We start from the raw sequence: 15,706 nt of genomic DNA, 5'->3' as shown, positions 1-15,706 counted from the left end.
TATATATAGGTATATATATCTATATCTATATATATAATATGTGTGTGTCTTTAAATTACTTGGATATATATACTAAAACCCTCTGAAGTCAGAAAAAAATATTTCATTTTCTTTATCCATTTAGTGAGTGCCTTATTTGCTGGGGCGGGGGGGAGTTTGTGCTGCAGAAGCTGTGTTTAAAGCTGGTTCTGGCTTTTGTTTATTTTAATATCCATACAATAACCCTGCAAGATCATTAGAAATTGCTTGGATAGGAAGAACCAAAGGGAACCATAAATTCTATCCTGCGCTTACAGAAAATCAATCCCGTTTTAACAGGGAAGAAGAAGATGATAGCCTCAATTCAGAAATTTACAGACTTTGCTTGCACTAGAGAAGTGTTATTAATTGTATTCATAATTTCTTTCACATGTATTCCCAGTGTCTGGTAAGTGGTGCCCATAATATTTCTTAAACCCTAAAAGTTGTTTTCTTACCAGTAATAGGCATACATTTTTCCATCTGGATTTACCTCTGAATCTTTATTTGTTGTTTCAGTTACTGTTGTGTTTGTAGTTTTCATAGATTTCATAGTCATTAGGGCTGGAAGGGACCTTGCAAGATCGTCAGGTCCAACCCCCTGCCCAAGGGGCAGGAAGTCAGCTGGGGTCAAATAATCCCAGCAAGATAGGCATCCAAGTGTTTCTTAAAGAAATCCAGAGCAGGCGTCTGCACCACCTCTGGGGGGAGTTTATTCCAGGCCTTGGGGGCTCGGAAGGTAAGAAGTGTTTCCATATGTCCAGCCTAAAATGGTCTTCCAAAAGTTTGTCACCATGGGACCTAGTCTTCTCATGGGTTGCCCTAGTGAACAGATGTTCTCCCAGTTCCCAGTGCACACCCCTTATAGGCATAGACAATGTATGGGGGAGGGCACGTGTCTGCCCTGAGATTGGCTACCACTGGCTTCTGCAGGTGGTTGCCACCCCCACCCCAACTCCCAATTAGGCCACTGGTGGCTACAGGCAGTCCCCGTTTGCCACCCGTCGCTCACTACCCCCCACCCTTGCCACTGAAACAGCCGTGGCCACCCACAGGCAGTCCCCACTTAGACCACCCTCGCTGCCGACATCACCACAGCCACCTGTAGATTGTCCCTGCTCTCTGCCCCCATGCCCCTGCCATCAACATTACCTCTGTCACCTGTATGTGGTCGCTGTGCCCCCCCATCCTCAGGACGCACATGTCGTTCATGCTTATAGGCTGCCACCAAGTTGCCCCTGAACCTACGCTTCTCCAGGCTGAAGAATGCCATGTCTTTCAGCCTCTCCTCATAAGGCTTGCCCTCTTGTTTTCTAATCATTCATGTGGCTCTCCTCTGGACTCTCTTCAGCTTTTCCACATCCTTTCTGAATTGCAGAGCCCAGAACTGGACACAGTATTCCAGCTGTGTTCTCACCAAGGCTGAGTAAAGTGGGAAGATGACTTCCTGGGTCTTGTTTGAGATGCATTTGAAGATGCAGGACAGAGTTTTGTTTGCTTTGCTGGCTGCAGCATCTCACTGGTGATTCATGTTCATCGTGTGGTCAGTCACGACCCCTAAGTCTCTTTTGGACACAGTGCTATGTAGCATAGTGCTACCAAACCTTTAAGTGTCATGTGGGTTCTTTCTCCCAAGGTGGAGCACCTTGCATTTCTCAGCACTGAATGCCATCAGGTTTTGATTGGCTCACCTTGTAAGCCTGTTGAAGTTGGCCTGGATTGCCAGCCTATTCTCTGGGGTGGCTGCACTTCCCCATGGTTTGGTGTCATCAGTAAATTTAGGCAGTCTACTTGTAACACCTGAGTCCAGATTGTTTATAAACACATTGAAGAGTATAGGTCCGAGAACAGAGCCCTAGGGGATGCTGCTGGTTACTGTGTGCCAAGTTGATTCAATTCCATCAACTGTCACTCTGTCCACAGAGCCAGTTCCCCAGCCATCAGACTGAAATTGTCTAGGCTGCAATTCCCCAATTTTTCCATGAGGACATCATGGGACACCAGGTCAAAGGCTTTCTTGAAGTCCAAGAATATGATATCCACCTCTTCTCTTTTGTCCAAGTGATGCGTCACCTGGTCATAGGAGGAAATCAGACAAGATCTACCCACCACGAAGCCATGTTGGCTATCTCTCAGAATATTACCTTCTGTTAGGATGTTGGTAAAGGTGTTAATGACTTTTTCCAGGATCTTCCCAGGGAATGAGGTCAAGCTAATTGGCCTGTAGTTCCCTGGATCTTCCCTTCACCCTTTCTTGAAGATTGGCCCCCTTCCAATCATCAGGGCACCTCGCCCGAGCACCATAAGTTCTTTAATATCCTCACCATAGGCTGTGCTATAATATCAGCTAGTTCCTTTAGCACTCTTGGGTGCATTCCATCTGGGCTGGCTGATTTGTGGATGTCTAGCCTCTTAAGATGTTCCCTCACAAGATCACTGGTAATGGTAGTTACAGGTTTGCCCTTCCCTTGGTGATCCTGCCTCTTGTCAGGCAGGGTGATCCCACTGGGCTGATGGAAGATTGATGCGAAATAGTCATTAAGGAGATTTGGCTTTTTCCTGAGTGTCTGTCCCAGCCACCTGTGGAGGGTTTGGGATTGAGAGTATAGTCAAGGGGTAGAAAGGTAAGAAAGGTTTATTGACTTAGTATACTACACAGTCGTGTTTTTGTTAAGACAGATAATAACAGACAATAATAATTCACTTTGGCAACTTATCGGCAGTCCCCTCTGATGCCTGATGTATGGCAAGTTTCTCTTTCCACAAAGCTCAGCAAAGTCAGGAGTCCCCAATCAGTGCTGTCCTAGAGGTACCGGGAAGGACCCTGGTATTTGGTCCTTGGGCTCCTCGAGATCCATGGGCCCACTGATCCAGGTCAGCAGCTAATTAGTCCATTTCACAGACCTGTATCTTCCTTCCAAATGATTTCCGGATGTGCCAGCCTATTTATACCTTCCGAGCTATGCTGATAACTTACAGCCATTCAGATTCTTCTTACTTCAACTTTCCTTAGGACTGACCAATAACAGTACAAACCTTGCATTCTTTTGATAAGATTAATTTTAACTGTGCACAGGTTCTTAGTACTTCAAGGCTTTGTTAAATTTAATAGGCCTTACTTTATACAAGTCTTTACCACATCTTTGACTTTAATTAGGCTCTTAGCAACAACATATAGCTTAATATCTGAACAAATGAATGAAAAACACTTGGTGGAACAGGCAGGCAGGGCCAGGGTTGGGTTGGTGCTGAGCTTGGGCCAAGATTTGGGGTTGTGACAGTGCAGGGTTGGGTCTTGGGCCAGAGTCACAATCTACTCTCTGAATCATGGCTCTGCCCCAGGCTGCAGCCCCATGTTGTCACCACCTGCCCACTCATCCTGCTCCCAGATGCCACTCCCCATCCACCCACAGTCCCATCCCTTCTGCCTAGCCAAACATACCCTGCCTTCAGGAGTCGCAGGCTGGTCTCCATGGAGATCCTGCCCACCCATGCCATGTGGCACCCCTGGCAACAGATGTGGGGTGGACAGGCTGGGGTGCCTGGGCAGCAGGGCTGGGTCCAGTGGCAGTGGCGGCCAGAAGGAGCAACCTCTCCCAGGGGTGCTGGGAAACTGAGTCCAGCTGTTGTGCCTCCCCAAGCCTGCTGCACATCTGGAAGTGGTAGAAACAGCCACATGCACCACAGCCTGGGTTACCCCCTGTGCTTGGAATGAGCAGGGCCAAGGGACCCACCATAGGCCAGATAAAATCCCTGGGTGCTGTGGATCCGTGGGTCATATTTTGCCCACGCCTCTTCTAGCGGGAATTGTGTGGAGTGCATTGCCACTAGAACTGGTTTGATTTTCATCAAAAAACCCCCTGCAAATAAGGAAAAAATATTTTGAAAAACTTGGCTTTTCTCTTTTTTATTTTTTAAAACTGTTTTCCTGCAATTACATATGTTATTAAAAATATTATTACCCTGTTGTTTAAACTGTTTATAATTTATTTCTGAATGTAATATAAAACATTGGCCACGTCATGTGAGGGAAGGGCAAGAGGTTTCTCCATCACCCTCACAAACAATATCTGTTGGTGCAGTTTCTATACTTAATCTGGATTTGGAACAGGAAGCTTCAACTCTGGAACTAGTTCCCTTTGCTCATATTTCAGCTATATTGCAGGACTTGTATTTTAGTGAGGTTTTTCTTGACTAAGTTATTTGGGTTGATGAATTAGGTAAGCCATCAGGGAGTCTTCTTATACTATTGTTCAAGTATTAATCTGTAATTAATGTTAGGGGTTATACATGTCATGAGGTTTGAGTTGAGGACACCAGTATTTTAGAAGTCAAAATAATTTATAGAAATAATTAGGTTTTAAATTAATCATCCTTTATTTTCTACTCCTTTTGTATTCTCTTCCTTCACATTCTGTAATAATTAAGGTGTGTTTTTAACTGTTTCTGTAACTTTTGAGGTAAGCATTGAGACTAATGATTTTTGCCACATTGTCTGCATCTACTTCCTTTCAATACACAGTAAGCAAAACCAGCGATGTTCAGTTTTTAAAAAACATTTCATATAGTGTGACATCTAAAAAAACAAACATCCCATACCATTATACAGTTAAACTAAGTGTTTTGTTTTCACTCTTTTCTAAAATCATTTAAGCAATATAACAATGTACTGCCATATGTAATAGTGTAGCTCTAATGACTCAAGATTATATATTTTTGATAAATCTTTATGATGGACCTGTAAGACAGGATGCTTTAGGAACTTAGGAGTTCACCTGAGGCTCATGAAATTGTTTCACTTCTACTTTTAAATGGAACTGAAGAGCAACCAATATATCAGTGTTAAAATCAATTTGAATGGATCTACTTTGAAATCGAGCACCACAAATAAAATACAGTTCATTAACTGTGAATCATTTCTACAGTGTTCCAGCTTATGGCGACATTTGTCATCAGAATGCAACAAAGATACATTTGAGAACAGGCTTGGATTTCAATTTAAATGTGAAGCTTCCTTGAGGGATACACATTGTCTTAGCTAGAGACAGAGGCTTTTACAGTTCCTTTGGATCCAGATTTTAAAAGGGCCACAACCTGACATTAATTTTCATACCTATGGGTATTGTGGGCACAAAATAATTGTAAATCCAAGTGTAAATACAAGCAATTAAACCTTCAGCTACCAAATTTACTGATAAAATCAGATCTCTGTCTAAACAAAATGTGTCCACAAATAATTATGTCAGTAATCAAGTATTAGTGTGAAACAGAAGCTATTTTTCAATCTCATCACTTTGTTTTTCCTTTTCTTTCTCCGGTGCCAGGAAACAAATAAGGAATACATGCTTGATGTGTTTTTTGAAAAAAGTGAAGACAAACATCACAAGAGTTAAAAGAAAGGAGAGCTAGTGTTTCACTTTTAGAATTAAAGGTGTTGCAATTTTGTTTTCTGTTTTTCCCTTCCAGTGTAAGTAAAATTGGCTGTGAATTTGATTTCATAGGAAAGTAGGACTGGAACTGAGCTCACATCATCATCTAATTCAGCCCCTGCTCAAGGCAGGATCATTGTTCCCAATCCTATACAGGAACTAATACAGCAAGAAGATTTCTGAAGAGAGAGGGCCCATTATTTAATAAGGCCCAGTGGCTGTAAGTTAAAGCTAAGCAAATTCAGACTACAGAAAAATGCAGTCTTAATAGAGAGCTGCATTAACCATTAGAGCAACTTACCTCCAGAGGTGGTAGATTTCCTGTCACTTGGAGTTTTTTAATCAAGTTTATATCTTTTAAAAAGATATGTTCTAGTTTAGCAGAAAGTTATGAGCTTACTGCATGAATCACTGGGAAAAATCTGTGGCCCTTGTTATACCTGAGGTCAGTCTAGTTGAGCATAATGGTCCCATATGGACTTAGAATTCATGAATCTATGAATTTCAACATTACTGCAAATTAAACAATATAAGGCACAATAAAGTGAAATGCACAAAAGACCAATTTACATTGTAGCTGAGCAAACTACAGAGCTAGAACATATTGTTCTACGCTGTGGCATATCATTAAAATGAGCTAATAAATCAGATAAACATCCTCTTTTTCTGAGGTATGCAGGTGGCTGTGTGAAAGCATTGATCAAGCCTTTGCCCCTTGAGATACAGGCTAAATGCAGATATTCAAAAAGCCAATGGCAGAAAGTGCTGTATCACACCTCTATGTAAAATGCTATAAGTTGGAGCGTGTTACAACCAAGCAGATGTGTGCTGTTTGGTTGTGGGGGGCAAGCTCTGTCTGCCTGCACTGGCCACAGCCAGCAGGTGGGGGCAAGGGGGGTGCACCTTCATGCCTCCCAGGAGGCTGCTGGAGCAGCACCCCTTCCCACCACTTCCCCCCTCCTCACCACCTGGTGACTGTCAGCAGTAGCTAGGGGTGGAGAGGTGAGGAAACAGAGCCCCTCTGCTGCAAGGCCATCACAGAGCATACTAGCTTGCTGGGGGCAGTGGGCCAAGTCACCACAGGAGGGGACTCCCTCCCCTGCAACTCCCATTCCCAGCATGGGGAAACACTGGACTAGGCTGCCCCTTCTGCAGCTGCTGGTTGCTGCACTATAGGGAAAGGGAGTCTACCACCATGACCTCACCACTCCCCAAGCTTGCTAGCTGAGGACTTGGGGTGGGGGGGACTGGGCTGTGTCCCCATGGCAGGGGGGCTCCCTTCCCCCTCCACCCAAGCCTCTTGACAGCAGCAGCCAGCAGGAGGGACAGCCTGGGCCAGCATTTCCGCATACCAGTAACTAGGGAGAAGGGTGCCCCTCTGCTGTGCAAGCCAGCCCAGCCTCCCCAAAGACCCCAGCTAGTAAGATGTGCGGGGGGGAGTTGGGCGGGAGGCTTGCTTTTCCCCTGCCCCAGCCTCTTGACAGCGCCAGACAGCAGATGCAGCAGAGCTACCTGGCCCCATGTTTTGCTGCATTGGGAACTACAGCCAGGGGAAAGGAAATGCCAGTGCCTCAGACTGACCCCTCTACCAAAACAGCAAGCTGTGTGGCTTTGTGGCATGGGGGGGCTCCCTTTTTCCCTGGCCACAGTTTCTGGTGCAGTGAAAAGCTGGAGTAGCCTTGCTGTGCAGCTTCTGATGGCAGCTGCTAGGTCGGTTGATTGGGAGATTGGGTGAACAGAGACCCCCTGCCATGCTGATCAAGCTTGGCCCAATCCCCCCCGCCTCCCCCCGAGCACCAAGCCAGCAAGCTGTTGGGGGGGACCATTTAATAACCCTTCCCACCCAAGTGACATGGCAGCTGGAGCCACAAGCATGCAGTGTGGGGATGCTCCATGAATTGTGACCAGGGGTAGAGCCTCTGTGCTGCATAAAACCAGCCTGGTCCCTCCTGTGACCCCTTAGCCAACAAGCTACGGTGAGGACCCTTGCAGCAGGGGGCTCCCTTCCCCACTCTCCCCCACAGCCGCTGCTGATAGATGCCAGCTCATGAGTGGGCAGAGCTGCAGAGATGGGCAGTGACTGCTGGGAGAGGGACCCCAGAGCACCTCCTGGCTAAGCTGTGGCACACTGTGGGGCTGGGGCAATTGAAGGGAAAGAACCCCCCCACCTCCCCCCCATCCCATTGCCAGGCTGTGCAGGGGGCTGGAATCAGAAGCTATCACTGATTTGGGTCATTGCAAATCAGCTCTACTTGAGGCTAGAGTGCAGACCTATACAATGCTGTCCGGGATGGTGGCAACCATGCAATAAGTTAACTCTCAGTGGGATCTGACACAAACATTTAATAAAGCACCGTAACAGAAAATGCTGTAGGTTAGTACACAACCATCCAGGGTTAACTTGGAGTGGGATCCATTTTTAAAGTGCTCTAAGAACTGTGAATGTCTGTTCTGTTATAGCTGTAAAGCACTTTCTGCATGCTTAATACACATTAAGTGTAACATCTGTACCTAGCCAATGATATTAGGTTGTTTCTGGCATAATATGATGAATCATTCCCTCCATCTGTTGTATAAGGACCACAATAGTGTGGCCATGGAGTGGGAGATGTGTGTGTGTGCATGCACACACAGCTCAATACTTTGTTTCTTATCATTCCAGATTCTCTGTATGATGTCATCACAGTGGGAGCCCCTGCAGCACATTATCAGGGATTTAAGAATGGTGGCCTTCGGAAACTGTTGAATAAATTTGAGGCAGAAAGGCGAAAGTAAGTACTTATTATAAATAACTAGGACGTTGCACTGCAATTTGTCATCTGCTGATCAAATAGTCTTATCTGCTTAATGTGTAGCAGGTTAAATGTACTGGCATCAGATAAGGCTCTGCCTGCCAAATAGCTCCTTTATCTTCCACTCTTTATTAGGTTGTTTTAATTATTTGGGATTCTATTTTAGGTTTTAAGGGCAAGGTTTATGTTTGCCATGGAATCAAGTAAAGCAAGGGTGTCAAATGTAAAGCCTGTGGGCTGGGTATGGCCCACAGAGCTGCTCTGTCCAGCTTGGATGGCCACCAGAATTTAGGGATGTGACCAAGGAAAGTGGCCTGCTACAAAATTCAGGACCCTTGGGCCCTGATAAACATTGCAGTTGGTGGTAGGAGAGTGAGTGAAAGCTTATACAGCCACAGGTTAGTCAGAGCTGCTGACACCACTGTTGTCACACATCCTGGGCTGAATCTGTTTGGCAAGGAGCCCTATAGCTGAGATTCAGCCTGGGGTGCCAGATGAGTTTAATACCCCTGAAATAAAGTTAAGTCAAGCTATAATATTTTTCTCCCCACATTTCAGGAAAGGAGCACTTGTGGTTGAAAGGACAACCTCTTCTGTAGCATTTTATAAAGGCTTTGTAACAATCTGTGCTAACAGAGAAAGTAACATATAGCCACATTTCAACAGTTTTTTCCTTTGTAACAATTGTATGTAGAATGTCTGTAGATAGCACTTCACATTTATATGCAAGTATAGATACCATCTTCACAAAACACCCCACTGAAGTAGGTAAGAAACTATTGTCCTTATTCTACAATAGGGAAACTGAGATTCAATAAAGACAGAGAGCCTTTTCATGATCCTTGCTCAGACAAGCATCTGAGCCCATAGTTACAGTCAACCTTTCAGTTTAGTATGTTGGTGACTGAGTAGGAAATGCATGTGTTTGCTGAACTGGGGCCTTTCAGGAGTTCTGATCAGCCTGTAACTGTCACTGAATTCAGTGGTAGCTGTGAATGCTCTGTCTTGTTGATATTTAGGCCTGCAGTGACTGAACCAATCTCCTACAATTTAATCCAGGTGTCATTTGAATTAGAACTCAAGGGTTACTGACTGCTGCTGACATGTTCATTTATTAGACTGTCGTGAGTCTCCTTTGAAGATGAATTATCATATATACCCAATGCTAAACAATGTTTATTGTTATCACCATCACAAAGCACACAAAAGAGACCGATGAAGTTTTACTGTTTACTTCAGTGTCGTCTAATAACATTTCTGCATTAATCCCCCAATGCACACAGTTTCCATTTTCTCTAGTGATCTGTCAATACAAAATGCATTTTTAGGCTGTCAGCTGCAACTCTGCTCCTGACTTCTTATGGTAGCAGAGTAAAATAAAACATGACTATTAACAATAATAATATTACAGTACCTAAGAGCCCCAGTCATGTATCACAGCCCCATTTTGCAAGGCACTGTACTAACAGATAGTACCCAAGGAGCTTATTATTTGAATTCATTTTGAAGGTTGAGTGAGTGAACTACTTGCTTATGCAGTTGCAAAGCAGCACCACAGGGACTGATGGAAATGATTAGCTCAAACATATCTGATATTTTAATAACTTCAATTTTTTTTCTATTTTAAACTGCATGGATATAAAAGTTTTAAGGAAAAAGTTTCACTGGCCTGCTTACAGAGCAGAAAAGTTACCAGTGAAAGGCAAATATTGCTTAGCACTGACAAATTCCTGAAATGGAAGTTAGTACTGAGAATCCATAGGATCATAGGAAAATAGAGCTGGAAGAGACCTCATGAGATCATCTAGTCCAGCCTGCTGTTTAAGGTAGATATACTTTTTCCCTTAAGAACATGGTTGTTCGTAGGCACCAACTTTGGTTTTTGCCAGTGGATGCTTAAAGACATAAATGTGCGCCACCCCCAAAAACGGCATCTTACTTTGAACTTGGCACATTCCTGTGCCAAGCTCCACACACGCCCAGAAGAGGCAGCACGTTACTTCAACCTGGCTCTGGAGCATCTGTTTAGATCAGGCACTTCAGTGGGGCTTTTGGGGGCTTTTATCTAATAGCTGTTTGAATCAGCTTTAGCTAAAAGTGCCAAAAAGCCCCGCTGAAGTCCCTCATCTTTACAGACTAGGCAGATCTGGGTCAAAATAATGCACTGCTTTTTCTGCTAAAGCATGTTTTTGTTTTTTTTAATGTCTTGGCTATGGCTTGTGGGTACTGAGCACCCGCTAACTTTTTTTCAGTGGGTGTTTAAGCATGAGAGCACCCACGGAGTTGGCACCTGTGTGGTAGCTTGTGTTTTAGAACAGCTGGTTTCTTTCTAAAAAGATAGTTTGGATTTAGATTTTTAAAAATTGTGTTGTCTTGTACTGCTAGCACACACATAACTAGATTCAGTTTCTTAGAAGCTGCGAGACTGTGAATTGGTGTCAGCTCCTTAGGTAGCACAATGAATGGGAGCTTGTATGCTCTGTGTTTATGTTGGATGCTAGCAGTGCATCTCCCTTTCACTGGTATGATATGTTCTTAAATAGTCAGTTATTGTGATGCTTGTTGGACTCACTTTTGGTCTGTTATAATTTTCAATATTCATGTTCTGGTATAATGTTAATCCCGAGCTCCAATGTCCAATTTAAATATAAGTATTGTTCCTTGCACTTCCACTGGCAAAATCCAATCCCCCTCCTTGATTTTGCTTGATTCTACTATATCTATAGAGAATTCTGGTATGCTGTCAACTGTAGGCACTTGAAGTGTTTGTGTTTGGGATCTGGAGTACCTGACTAAACGGTTTCACCTGTTACAGTTAAAATAAAGCTTTCCAAATGCAGCACATTTGGGTTCATGTTGTCTTTCACAGTTGCTGTAAAATTGGGCGACTGCTTTCTCTTGTTTACAGTTCCTTTGCTAATGGAAAATACCACCCTGTAAGGTGGCTTTTTCTGGCCACATTCTTTCATGCATGCTGCTTGGACAATGCCTTTTGGTGCATTCAGCCCTATAGCCTGAATCTTCACAGTTTCTGCTGCCCTGTACATCTGCATAGTCTTTTTTTAGGGATAAGTCTTCCTCACACAATGGTTTTTCTTGTAACGTATTGCCTACAGTGCCACAAATAATCCCATCTCTAATCGGGGATTGTGTTGGGTTCCTAAAAGCACTGTTCTTATTCAGTCTCTTTAGTTCAGTGACATTCTGATCTATACTTTCTTGTTTGTTTTCATGTTAAAAATCGGTATCTTTCAGGTGTTTTACCCCCTTTTTTTTTTTTTGCATACAGTACTCCTGAAATTTGGACAATATTAAATTTAACTACTTAGTTTGGCCTTTTGCAAAGGTAAAAGTATTATTAACAGCTTCTTCCTCCACAATATGCATGAAGATTGAGGATTTTACTTTGCTGTTTTTCTCTTCTACGTCTGTGGCTGCTAGGTACCGCTCAAATGTTTGACTGAATGTCTTCCACTTCACTGTTGTATTGCCTGACATCAGAAGGCCAAGTGGAGATTGCAAAATTTCCATTACTGTCTGTTTACCTAGATTATAATTGCGCAGGAAGATCATTTACAGTGGCTCTTGTCCTTCCACATGACTCATTGCCCCACATACTGTTAGTTTCCATCTTCTGTTTCAGTCTCAAACTCAAATTATTTCAAGTTCTTTCTCACTTACCCCTCCTGACACCATGCAGTGATTATTAGCTTCAGTACATACAGGTTTATAGTGAATGAGAAGAACTAAAAAAACTTTGAAGAGATGTAGGTGACCTCTGCAGCCCCTTTGTCTCTCTCCAACTCAACTCGCTCCTTATTTTAGAGACCATCTCCCAATTCTCAGCTCCTACTATTAGGAAGTATCTCCAAGTTTTCATTTCAGTTATTACACATCCCAAGGTCAGAGCAGTTCAGTTACTACATATCCCGAGTACAGGACTTTTTATTTGTTTGTCCTTGTTTAATTTAATCTAGTTGATTGTGAATCATTCTTCCAGATTATCCAGATTATTTTGGGTCCCTGTCATACCTTCCAGAGTGTCTGCAACTCCGCTCAGCTTGGTATCATCTACAAATTTGCTAAACGTGCACTCAGCCCCATCATCCAAATCAATAATGAAGATCTTAAATAATACCAGACCCAGGACAAACCTCTGGGGGATGCCTCCTGATACCTCCTCCCAACTAGACATTAAACCATTCATGACTGCTTGTTGAAGACAGCGATCCAATCAGTTTTGCATTCACCTTATAGTACTTGCATTTAGTTTGTATTCTTTTAGTCTGTTAATGAGAATGTGGGAGACAGTGTCAAGAGCCTTGCTAAAGTCAAGGTATATCAATCCACTCCTCTCCCTCTATCCACAGAGCCTGTCACCATATAGAAGGAAATCAGGTTGTAATTTGCTTTTGGTGAATCCATGATGGCTGTTCCTGAGTACTTTGTTCTCCTTGAGGAATCTCTACTTACAACTCCAGCAAATGGCTCTGGATACAGAAGAAACCCAACCCCGAGAATCAGGAGGCTCGTCAAATTATCATTCACTAATACAAAAACATAAAAAATATAAAGCACTTAAGCACTGTTTTTCCCCCAAGTGACCTAGAAAATTATGACCAAAAGCAAAACCCACGTTTATGTGTATAAACACCTGAAAATTGGGCAACAGAGCACCAAATTATCAGCGTATATTAATAATGTTAGTAGTAATATTTTGTAATACTGCAATGGCTTCCATCAGAGAGTCTTTAATGGTATAACATGTTACTGTATTAACTGTTTCAGTATCTCAGTTCATACTGTTATCCCTGTCTTATGAATGGTATAGTTGATGCAGCAAGAATTAGTTCAACAGTTTAAAACATGGATGCTTAAAGTTATATAGATAAGTTAAATGTAATAAGAATACATGGGTACACAGTGCCACTGATGATCAGGCTTCTGATTTAAGTGCCTAATTGAGATTACCAAGTTTTGAAAATTTTAACCTAGGTGATTTGTCCAAAATCCTACAGAAAGCATGTGGCAAAGTCAGAAATGATGTCCTATGCTTTAATCACAAAAGCATTCATAGCCAGCACACAAAAGCAAGTGCAATTTTGAAAATGTTGCCTTTACCATAAGTTTATTTTAGAGATCTTTTTTCTCATAAGGAAAAGACAACAAATGGAGAAAACCTTGTTCTGCACACAATGCTTACCAAGTTCTTGTAGCATGATTTTGCCCTCAGGATCATGGCTGATTTAACAACAACATGGCTTTCACATTCTTGAATTGCCATTCTCCCCATCCTATGCATGTGCTGAGACTATCACATTACATCCTTTAGAGGATGACAGGGCATTCTCAACTATACAGCTGGCTCTTAGCTGTCTGATTCATAACTCTAACAGGCTTCTTTTCTAACATTTGCTCTTCACTTTTCTTTTTTCAGTTTCTTTTAATAGGTTTGAGAAAATAGTTAATAACTATAGGAACTGCTCTTGCATCAGACTGTTTCCTTTGTCCTGGCTTCTGTTTTGGCATCCTAAAAATAGAGAAAATAGATATTGATAGAAGTATGTAGTACTTTCTGTATCTGATCTATTTTAATATGTACACTAACTTTTGTGCTGAACTTTATTTTTAAAAATGTATGCAAGTCATTGAATTTGCTAGTGCTCATCATAAGCACAGCTTAATGAGTATAATTATTTCTAAATAGAATGGTTTATATTAGTATAGTCCTCTCCTCCAGAAAGAACCTAAAGCACTTTACATATTGGTTTACATATTGCAGATTTATTCCAGGGAAAGAGTTTGAAGTGTATTTTTAATTTGGGTCTGTACATTAAGGTTCCAGAGTTATGTGCCATATAGAAACCTCAGTCCACAGTGAAACTCTCTTACTTGCCAGTCAGAATCTTCTATGGAGACTCAGGATAGAATATGCTCCCTCCAATACTAACTAAACATTCATTATTAAAGTATGTATATGTCCTGGTCAATCAGGAACTGGGGCAAATTGCCATGTAAAGAAGAAACATGACCTATCTTAGAGTTTCCATAGGGGTGCATATGTTGCACAGTTCTTCAATCCATGTCTACTTAGCTTTACTACTACTTCTTGTGTCTTCACACCACATTTGACCATTTTGTTGCACATACTTGTGCTCATTTATTATACTTTGCAAGGTCCTTTGTTGTACTTTGTTGTGCCTTCAAGCAGTGGGCATTGCAGCTGGTGTTGCATAGTCTGAGGCTCTGTGCCACAGTCACAGGTGGTTTGAACCAATGGTATAGCTCCACTTCTTCAATAATTCCTTGGAGTGTCTGGCTCCTTTTCCATGGTTTGTCAGCATGGTTCATAAGGACTCGGCTGTTGGAATGTCCATTTTTCTTCCGTCAGGTATTTTCTTCAGCCCCTTACACATTCATAGATATTAGGGTCAGAAGGGACATCAGGATATCATTGCATCTGACTACCTGCCCTGGGTGGGAAAGAGTGCTTGGGTGAGATGACCTCAGCCAGGTGCTTGTCCACAACTTGTTCCACATCTGTAGATGTGTCTCCTTGGGTATAGCATTGAGAGGTTGGGTGCTGGTGATGAAGCACCTGCATAACTTCAGACGTTTGTGTGCTGTGGAATGGTTGTACAGTGCGTGTCTCATATCTTTCGTTTGTCTCCATCTTTCTATTTTGCTAGACCTTTACTTCTATCTTTACTGAATAGGATCAATGGAGGCATGACTATTTTATGGCCCCCCTGGAAGGCTTTTTGTGGCCCAAGCCTAGGAGGAGTCCCTCCAGCAAGTATATCAGCTCCATTCAAAGAAGTCTGCTTGCTGTGAACTCCCAGAGTAGGAGTAGGGGAATAGGAAACAAGAGTCAGAAAAAAGGACGAAGTATGTTGCAGGTTGTTAATGAAGAGGGTACCAGCAGCCTCCTTTTACTTTTACGTTCATATTTCAAAAGGTTACATCCTTCAGATGTGTTGGTATGCAGAGGGGCTTGTATGGTTTTCAGGGGCTAGGAAGCAAAGGAAGTGCTGCTTTCAATGCTGCTTACGTGCTTGTTCCTGAATAAGTTCCAAAGTCTGCCTATGAGGTAATATAAATGTGAATAATATTGCTGTCCTTTTTGACCCTTTTAATCAGTGGTCTCTCCCTGAAAAGTACAGTGGACTTAGATACTCTCCGTGCAGCTTCTTCCACAGCCTTGCTACTAGATGTGCTGAAGGTGCCCTGAATCAGCGACTGATCCTGCAAGAGCACCGTCTCCCTCCAGGACTAAGGAGGACTCTGGGACCTCCCGCTCTGCCCAGTCAGGGGCATGGACCAAAGTGGTCAAGGACCCTAAGGCCCGCCGCACCAAGGCCCCTCCCTCACCAGAGCTTAGCAACAGGTTCGCACCTCTTGCAGCCCCAGCAGAGCCTGCTCAGTTGCCAGCTCCCGCAGGCAACCCAGGCTCAACCACAGCTACTG

General features: G+C 43.0%; 1 protein-coding gene across 3 annotated transcripts in view; it reads left to right on the top strand.

The window, feature by feature from the left end:
- The window catches only part of INPP4B (inositol polyphosphate-4-phosphatase type II B), a 385,552-nt gene that overhangs the window by 237,691 nt on the left and 132,155 nt on the right, over positions 1-15,706 (top strand). For all 3 annotated transcript variants that reach the window (XM_019534402.1, XM_019534401.1, XM_019534403.1), the window contains exon 13: positions 8,110-8,218. In XM_019534402.1, coding sequence (XP_019389947.1) covers positions 8,110-8,218 — 109 coding nt within the window. The remainder of the gene's footprint in view (positions 1-8,109; positions 8,219-15,706) is intronic.

Source organism: Crocodylus porosus, unplaced genomic scaffold (assembly GCF_001723895.1).
Source record: "Crocodylus porosus isolate Cpor-Errol unplaced genomic scaffold, CroPor_comp1, whole genome shotgun sequence".
Lineage (NCBI taxonomy): Eukaryota > Metazoa > Chordata > Crocodylia > Crocodylidae > Crocodylus > Crocodylus porosus.
Note: the sequence above shows the minus strand (reverse complement) of the source record. Positions and strands in the feature narration are given on the sequence as shown.